We start from the raw sequence: 9,454 nt of genomic DNA, 5'->3' as shown, positions 1-9,454 counted from the left end.
AATTAAAATAATTATATCTTAAAAAGTAAAGCAGCACAAATGACCGTTTTAACTGCACAAATCAGCACAAACGAAGCACTAAAAAATGAGACCACTTTGGATCAAATCGGAGCTTGATGGGGGGATGGTGACGTCATCAGCCAAAAAATTAAAATGATTATATCTTAAAAAGTAAAGCAGCACAAATGTTTGTTTTAACTGCACAAATCAGCACAAACGAAGCACTAAAAAATGAGACCACTTTGGATCAAATCGGAGCTTGATGGGGGGATGGTGACGTCATCAGCCAAAAATTAAAATGATTATATCTTTAAAAGTAAAATAGCACAAATGACCGTTTTAACTGCACAAATCAGCACAAACGAAGCACTAAAAAACGAGACCACTTTGGTTCAAATTGGAGTTTAATGGGGGGATGGTGACCTCTGGATGACCTAAAAAATAATCTTTAATATCTCTTAAACAAAAGTAGCACAAACGATATTTTTTTCTGCACAAATCTGCACTAACGTTGCACTAACCATTCAGTCTATTTGCAGAGTTTTTTGACGTGGGTGGGGTGTCAGCTTCACGCAGCTGTGTTGAGAGGGTTTTTCAGAGTTGAGCGCGCGCCGGACCGGTTTTGCGCGCGCGCGTGTTGTCTCACTGCGCGCTCGGATTGGTTCCTGCGCGCTCAAACCGATGGCACAAATATCTCTCCATAAATGTGCAGTACTGGAATTCACCAGAGAGTGACCGCATGTGCAGGAAAGCAGCCTGTAGCATTCCTGTGCAGAAGAAGTCCCCACTAGCTGTTGCTAAACAGACTGATGTCCCCCAGGTATGTGAAGCTCTGACTGACTTCCAGACGTTCTTTGTCCTGGAGTTGTATAAAATTCTGTTCCCCTTGTGTCGGGAGCGGGCATTGAAGCCAGAGAGGCGAACATGGCGGATGGGACCATTTTCATTCATGTCAATGTTGTAACATCCAGTTTAATCAGCAGCTGTTGTCGATAAAATTGTAAAATAAATAAATAGACGAGGTCCTTTTAAGCTGTTTTGTGTTATTTTTTAAACGCCAAGAGAATCTGTCTTTTTCCAACTTCTGTCAGTTAAGCCTGACAGAAATAAAAGTCAGAAGTATTTATTATTTTTCACTGCTGATACAGTATAAGAGGACGGAAACTGGCTGATAGCAGGACACAAAAATTAAGATTTCCAGAAAAGATGAGAGAGTAGACTTTCTGGTAAATCCCGTTCTAATGTAAAATATGACAGATTACTGGATTAAAGAAATTTCTAGTATACTACATGCTATCAAACATAAAATTTTTTGAGAATTTGGAAACAGTTGCTGTTTATTTCCTAAACATATGGGAGGAGGAGAGGAGAGAATGGATATTTCAGCTGCCTGGAATATTCCGTTCCTCCTCCATAACATGGGAAGGAATTAATTCACCTACAAATCTTTAACTGTGTGTATTCCTCTCATCATCAACAACAAATCCTGTGGATTTGGTGACATTAAATCATTATTTGCCAAAGTTATGAGAGGGAAATCGTATATTTTAGCCACCTGATATAATCCGTTTCCCCTTTGATGATCTTTATGAAATTTCTTTTCTGTTTAAATGTTTATCTAACAATTTACAAATATATTTCAAAAGAAAAGTTCAAACCAAAACAGCTGGATTTCCAAGTTTTCCAAGTTTGAAGATGTTTCGTTTTCCATCCAGAGAGCTTTCTCAATTCAAAATGTCTGAAGTAATGCTATTCCAGACATTTTGAATTGAGAATTGACATATTTTTATTAACTATTTAAGATTTCAAAATATAAAATAATAAATGTTTCAAACATAATATAGAAAAATAATGACAGTTTCAAAATTTACAGGATTTGTTTAATTTTTCCCATGTTATGGGGGAGCAGATTATATCAGGTGGCTAAAATATATGATTTCCCCTTCATAACTTTGGCAAATAATGATCAAATGTCTCCACAGAGCTTGTTGTTGAAGTGAGAAATAAACACAGTTAAGACTTGCAGTTATATGAATTTCTTCCCATGTTATGGAGCTGGAATTTTTATGTGTGATAGTATGTAGTATACTAGAAATTTCTTTAATCCAGTAATCTGTCATATTTTACATTAGAACGGGATTTAGCAGAAAGTCTACACGCTCATCTTCACCCTCGGGGCTAAGCACCTGATCTCCTAGAATCCTAGATCCTCCCCTGATCACATCTATTGTCCATTTATAAAAAATTCAACCAAATGTAAATCACTTATACAACACAATTGATGGCCACCTTTAAGCACCTTTTTTTTTGTAAGCATAAAAGCATTCTATTTGTCTGTTGGATGATTTTAGTTTTTAGTTTTAAACACACCTAGATTTTGTTGCTAATACATAATAAAATAACATATTTTGAAAAAACAAAAAAAGGTCAGGTTTTCTTACCCATAACACCACAAAGGTTGTATAAAAACTATTTTAATTACAAAACTGTATTTTGTTTTTTTTTTTGACAGTTTTATAACCATAACCAATTTTAAGTTAACATGAAAGGTAGACCAATAATTAATAATTTGAATGGCAGATTGGAACCATGGCTTTAAAGTGCATACCACTGCCTACCGTATCGGATTTTAAATGGACTGTGCACTTATTTTGAAATCCTTCTTTTGAGTAGTAGTAGTTTTAATATGAAAAGAAAACACCGGAAGCATTGGCAGAATTTTCAAAATTGGCCCCTCCCCCGCGTCTGCTCCGCCATTTTCCTAAAAGCCAACAGTTCTCTGTGCTTTTACCGTACAGTTTCTCTGTCTGGTAATACCAGCTTTCTTGATTTTTCCTTAACAAATTCAGGTTTGCTAAAACCTTCATCAGCGCATCAAAATGTCGAGCGAGCAGGGTGACAACAATACCGAGACAACTACCGAGCAGCAGCAACAGCAGGAGTGAGTCACTTCATAGACGCTTCCTTTGTTGTAGCTAGATTGGCCTAGTGTTTTTTTTTTTTTAAACATGCACTTATGTTGCATTTATATTCAATTATAACCAAAAATAAGAACGTTTTAGGTGAAAATGCATACACGCCAATTGTTCTCAAATCGACAAGTTGGATTAATGTTATTTATTTTTAGACTGAATCTACCAGATATGATGGCGATATGGGATCCGTCTATTTGCTGGCGCTATCTAAGTCGAGTTATTATTTCAGAATACGTATTTAGCACAGATACTCGATCGTATTAATTATGGTGGTATCGCAATGCGATGCAAGGGAATGAAAATCCGATTGAAATTTGAGATATTTGTTCGTTTTAGTTGTTTTTAGGCCTACTGGTGAGGGCCTCGCCATGTGGTTATAGCGTAGTCGTGCAGATTAGCCTTAAATCACTTCATTATTTTTGGGATAAACAACATATTATGATAGTGTTTTCTTTTTTGTTTAACATATTTTAACATTTTTTACTTAACATATTTTCATTCATAATAACTATCTCTAAAATTGATTCGAAGTAATAAAGCAGATTGTTGCTTTTGAACTATTATTCTTATTGTTTTTCCCAATCCTTACTGTTTCAGAGAAATCAACGGAAAACCCAAGAATGGGTCCAGTTCCAGCAGGAAGGAGAGACCCCCTAAGAGAGGTGGAGGTGGTCGCTTTGAACCTTATGGCAACTTGAACAAGAGATACCGAGTGTTTGTCAGCAACATCCCCTACGACGTGAAATGGCAAGCCCTCAAAGACCTAATGAAAGAGAAAGGTAAGGTGTTTTGGTAAGATGTAATTGTCTATTTCTAGGTTGTTTTCCCCCCCAAAGAATCTGCATCCAGGGTCAATTGTTTTTGACCATATCACTTCTGTCTTGGAGTGGCACTTCAGATTTTTGGGAGGCATTTGGAACAGCATCATAGACTGAGTTGCACCAAACTTGTGCTGTGAACCTGGATGGAAAATGCAATCACCACCGTTTCCTTTGAGGTGTTTGTGGAGGTTGTACTTATTAAATTAAGTTGACCAATGAGAAAATCCCATGGATTGGGATCCTGACTGGCACAAAGAGGTTTAACCAGAAGAAGTGACTGAACAAAAAGGAAGCAAGACTCATGTTTTGATGCAAGGAATATCTTACTATCAGTTGGAGTATGTTACCATCCGTATATGTTGAATATGTATAAAATGTTGGAAATGTCCAGTTCTACGTAGGCACGTGCTGCAAATTTGAATTCTGCAAAGATGACTTTAGCTTTTATTTGCATGAAGAGTTGAATAGTCATGGAACACCAGTTTGATCATATGTGTCATTAGCCCTGCAATGAATTGTTACGCTAAAGAATGTGATACTAAGGGAACAGTTTTTTTGGGCTAGGAGGGCCAAGTGTTCGTTTTGTGTCAACTGTTGAGTTAAATTGCATTTTCTTTTTTAGGTGTGACCTTGACAAGCAAATGTTTTCTCAGCAGATCTCCATGTTGTGCCACACACAGCTTTTTGCTGGGGATTTCTGTGGGGTACAGGTCTACAAAACAAAGCTGCTTCTTATTGCACTGTCCTTGTTTCGAGGTTTTTGGTCACGGACGTCCATTTATTGAACAGAAATGTGACCTGGGACCCCAGCAGCGGTCACTGTCGATTTGGAAGTGGATATTTTTTTATTAAGTTCCCCCTCTTTTTTTATTTTATTTTTTATGCAGTTCTGAACCATATAAACAGGAATCCTTTTTCCAAGAATTTGTCGAGATTAAGAAGTCGGTATTTTTGTAGTTGTAGATTTAAGCTCAGCTGATGGGGATGTCTTGATGCTTTAGCTCAAGGTTTAAGATGGCACCATTCGACAAAGTACCACTAGGTTTGCCCTGAAATAGGCTAAGGATTTGTATGGGATTTAATTTCAACCTGAAATTTTATGGGTCATAAATGACATGGAGAAGGTGGTCTACAATGTTTTCGCCAAATCAGAAGGCTGTTGGTCATTTCAACAGTTGGTTGCCTCGGTCTATTGCTTTTGTTGTTTCTGGAGAATTCTAACAAGGACAGACTAAGAAGTCTTACAACATGTTTTTGTTAAGAGATCAAAGCTTGTTTTTGTAGACCTGTACCATATTGTGCTGCTGAGGTGCTGGGGGACAGCTCAAGACTCTGGCAGTCAGAGCTCAGTGTCATCGGCCTTCCTCCTTGTTTCTGCTCTAAACCCCCATTGTTCTCTCGGCTTCTCTCCCCTTGGTGTGTGTCGTCTCTGGAATCTGATTTGTAGTGGGTGATGTAACGTACGTGGATCACTTAATGGACGCAGAAGGCAAATCGAGGGTAAGTGCAAATACATACAATCAAAATACACGATTAAACGTAGACAAACATGTGTTTGTCAGCCTTGGTTTCGTTAGCTATATTGCTGGAAATGGTCTCGAATTGTAACGCGGTGGAGTCATTGAGATGGTAAACTGAGGCGTGTTTTAGGTGGAGTCGTCTGTGCCACTGATTTGAGGCCATTCTGAAGGGTTGATGCTTTTAAAATAGCATTACTTGTATTCAGTCCAGTGGATTGAATTAGCTGATAATTTCCCTTTTGGTTTCTGGATTTGCTCCTTACGACCTTAAGGGGTTAACTCGGTAGGCTGTTGTTACAAAGCTGTTAGATGGTTTTGTTAATTGTAATCACTCAAACCTCTTCATTGGAAAAGATGTCCTTTAATAATGTTTTACTGGTGTGGAAACCTATTGTTTTGTGGAGTTTCTCCCCTTTTGGATGTTTTGAGAAGCGAAACTGATTTTTTTTTTGCTATACCTGCTTGGTCGCCGACTGGTTTGGGGAAAATTGTCTAATTTACGTAGCGTTTGCCAAAACTATAAGCCTTTTCTGTATTTGACTTTGGTTTGTGCATGTTTCTATTTTCTACATTTCATTTAAACATTCAGTTAAATACCATCATCTCTAATTTCTTTTCTTAATTTTTTTTTACTCTGTATTGCCTGTTCTGATGACTTCAATCAAAAGGGTTGTGCGTGAGTACTCAATTTATCTCGTTTGTTTCTATTGGTAATAGAATGCAGCACCCAGCAATTCTCATGTAAAATGTTCTCTGCAGTGTTGTTGAGTTCAGGACGGAAGAACTTATGAGGAAGGCGGTGGAAACTGTCAACAAGTACAACTTCAATGGCCGTCCTCTTAAAGTCAAGGAGGTAAGCTGCGGGGAAAAGTAGGAGAAACAAAACTTGGAGCTGTTCTGTAGAGCTAGGGTCTAGAAAGTTAACACTTGAGTGATGTTTATTTTGTTTGTTTAGGACCCTGATGGTGTCATTGCTCAAAGAGAGATAAGCAAGTCTCAACAGGGAGGTCACCCAGGAGGCCATGGAGGAATGGGGGGCATGGGAGGAATGGGCGGTATGGGGGGTATGGGAGGAATGGGGGGCATGGATCGCATGGGACCTGGATCAGGAGGCCCGATGGTCAACATCCCTCCCAGCCTGTTGAACAACCCCAACATCCCCAATGAGATCATTCATGGTCTTCAGACTGGCAGGATTGGAAGCACTGTATTTGTAGCCAATGTGAGTCATTCAGAGTTTCTTCACTAACTGAAACTAACATAAAATAAAAATTGTACTATTCAGATTAAAACACTTTAAAAACAGTACCTTTTGGAATGTAAAATAAAGGACTGGATACAGTCTTAGTTTTACTAACTGATCTCTGTTGTTGCAGCTGGATTACAAAGTGGGATGGAAGAAGCTGAAAGAGGTATTCGGCATGGCAGGTGTTGTCGTGAGGTCGGACATATTGGAGGACAGGGATGGGAAAAGCAGAGGAATGGGCACTGTGACGTTTGAAATGCCCATTGAGGCAGTCCAAGCTGTCTGTATCCTTTTTCATAATGAATGCACATTATTCCTTCTGTTACTGTTCATTGTTTTCTTGCGTTTCCTGTGTTTCCTTAATTATCCTACAGCTATGTTCAACGGGCAGCTCCTGTTTAACAGGACCATGCACGTCAAGCTGGTATATTGATAAACCTTTTGTAACAGATCACTTTTATTGCAATGCTGAGCATTATTTTGAAATGTGATGTCTATTTCAGGATGAGAAATCCCTCCCCAAAGATTTCGGACAACCAGATAGAGGGTCCTCTCTTCCCCGTGAGTACATTTTGAACACATTATTATTAGTTACTGCCTTTATAATAAAATTGTGGATTAAATCACTTAAGCAATAAGAGCAAAAAATCCCTGTGGTTGAATATTATTCGTGTTTCTGGAAAAAAAAATTGCTTTTCCAATTAAGGTTCGTACATATTTTTGGAAATTAGATTTTGGCCCAAATAGCTCTTGGAAAATACAAGTTTTTGCAGACAGAAGTTTAAAGCTTTTCTCTTCTAACCCTGAAACCAGGTGGACTGAGTGGTATTGGTTTGGGCCTGGGTCCCGGTGGTCAGCCTATTGATGCTACCATGCTCAACAGAGGCGGCGGCAACGTTGGTGGGATGGGAAACATGGGCCCCGGAGGTAACAAAATCTGTTTTTGGTTTGTTTCAGCATTAAGACTAGTGAAACTGTGGACTTACAAATGCTTTTCTCTCCTTCAGGAATGGACAACATGGGATTTGGCAATGTGGGCGGTCGCATGGGAGGAGGTAAGTTTTTAGTTGGCATCTGCTCTTAAATTTGAACAACAGATTTGTTGTTAATGCATTTTTTTATGTCTTCAGGAATGGACAACTTTGGCGGAATGAACATGGATCGGTTCGGTTCCTCTGGAATGGGCAGAATGAATGGTGAGTTTTTGGTAGGGACTCCCTAAACACTCCTAAGCAGGCGTGGTAGTCTTCACGTCTTGCTGGATGTTTCTAATGGTTTCATCTCTTGCATTATCAGAGGTGGACCGTGGGATTGGTGGTGCTATTGACAGGGAATTTGGGCGAAATGAAATGGGGATGTCTCGCAATAATTTTGGAGACTCCTTTGAAAGAGGAATGGGTCAGTACTTACTGGATTGTCCCAAAGACCCTGTAAAAAAACAAAGAAAAAAACAACTTTCTGGAGCTCAGTTGACCATGTCGTGCTGTCTTTTTACTCTCTGCAGGAAATTCCCTTGGGATGGACCGCATGAGCTCTGGAATGGACCGGCTAGGAGGCAGCTTGGACCGGATGGGAGGAATGGATCGGATGGGCATGGAGCGGGTTGATCGTGTGTCTGACCTGGACAGGATGGGGTCCGGCTTTGACCGCATCGGCTCTGGGATGGACCGCCTTGGGCCAGGGATGGACAGGCTTGGACCGGGCCTTGACCGTATGTCATCAAGCATGGACCGCCTCGGCCCTGGAGGATTTGATCGACTTGGCCCATCTAGTTTGGATCGCATGGGGAGCAGCATGGACTTTGGCTCCTCCATGGGTATGGATCGCATGGGCAACACCGGGCTCGACAGGATGGGAAGCAGCTTCGATCGCATGGGATCTGCCGGAGGACTGGACCGTTTCTCTTCTGGTGGCCTTGACCGTATGGGCACTGGCATGGAGCGCATGGGATCTGGCAGTGTTGGCGGTCAGTTTGACCGCTCCGGAGATATGGATCGTGGATTTGGTGGGAATTCCTTTGGAGCAGCTGGAGCCGGAGGACCCGGAAGTGGTGGAGCAAACATGAGGAAGGGATGCCAGATCTTTGTTAGAAATGTAAGTTTGCTGAAATGTTCTTAGTTTAAGAAAAAATTGCCTGAAGTTTATACTTAATCATTTTTTTTTTTTTTTTTTTTTTTTTTTTCAGCTGCCTTTTGATTTCACTTGGAAAATGCTGAAGGATACCTTTAATACATGTGGTAAGATTTTATTTATTTTTTTTCCCCCAGAAGGAAATTGAACATTTAATACTACCAACATTTTTATAAACCTCTCTTCTACTTTGTCTTTGTACAGGTATGGTTCAGTATGCTGATATTAAAATGGAAAATGGAAAATCCAAGGGCTGTGGTATGGTCCGTTTTGACAACCCCGAAACTGCTGAGCGCGCCTGCAGAACCATGAACGGCTATCGCCTGAACGGAAGAGAAATCGACGTTAGGATTGATAGGAATGCTTAATTCACATGTCTGTGTTGCATCAGATTTAGTCCATGATGTTTAAAACGATCTGCATTATCAGATTTGTCTTTCCAGTATACTTTGTTTAGGACATGTTTGTAGAATTTCATGTTTTAGTTTCACCTTTTTAGTTAGCAAATTATAGCAATGAATGTGTTTTTAGTTTTTGGTTATTGTACTTTTTAGTGACCAAACTTTTAATTTTTTTTCTGTCATGCATCCCCTGTCATTGCCTTTGAACTGTGAGGTGTTTTGCTAAATAAATCTCAAAGATGTATAAATGGGTTTAGGGTCTTTTGTTTTCAACAGGATCATAGATGCAACCTAAAGCTTCTGAATGAATATATTTATCTTGAATTGAATACAATATCACACTGATTATTTAAAAAAAATA

At 39.5% G+C, this 9,454-nt stretch overlaps 1 protein-coding gene across 3 annotated transcripts; it reads left to right on the top strand.

The window, feature by feature from the left end:
- The first annotated feature begins 2,731 nt into the window (after positions 1 to 2,731).
- hnrnpm (heterogeneous nuclear ribonucleoprotein M) lies at positions 2,732 to 9,341 on the top strand. 3 transcript variants are annotated; one of them, XM_038307949.1, is made up of 16 exons: positions 2,880 to 2,941; positions 3,573 to 3,754; positions 5,244 to 5,296; positions 5,985 to 5,992; positions 6,076 to 6,169; positions 6,272 to 6,538; positions 6,693 to 6,846; positions 6,937 to 6,986; positions 7,066 to 7,123; positions 7,376 to 7,489; positions 7,570 to 7,617; positions 7,693 to 7,758; positions 7,859 to 7,960; positions 8,067 to 8,656; positions 8,748 to 8,799; positions 8,897 to 9,341. In XM_038307949.1, the coding sequence occupies exons 1-16, from the start codon at positions 2,880 to 2,882 to the stop codon at positions 9,058 to 9,060; spliced, it is 2,064 nt and encodes a 687-aa protein (XP_038163877.1). In that variant the 3' UTR covers positions 9,061 to 9,341. The 3 variants fall into 3 exon arrangements, with proteins under 3 accessions (XP_038163878.1, XP_038163877.1, XP_038163879.1); XM_038307950.1 differs by lacking the exon at positions 7,859 to 7,960 and having other exon boundaries at positions 2,732 to 2,941; XM_038307951.1 differs by lacking the exons at positions 2,880 to 2,941; positions 5,244 to 5,296 and having other exon boundaries at positions 3,617 to 3,754; positions 8,897 to 9,060.
- Positions 9,342 to 9,454: the final 113 nt, after the last annotated feature.

Source organism: Cyprinodon tularosa, unplaced genomic scaffold (assembly GCF_016077235.1).
Source record: "Cyprinodon tularosa strain WSP-4 unplaced genomic scaffold, ASM1607723v1 ctg624, whole genome shotgun sequence".
Classification (NCBI taxonomy): Eukaryota; Metazoa; Chordata; class Actinopteri; order Cyprinodontiformes; family Cyprinodontidae; genus Cyprinodon; species Cyprinodon tularosa.
The sequence above is the reverse complement of the archived record's forward strand: the minus strand, read 5'-3'. Positions and strand labels throughout refer to the sequence as shown.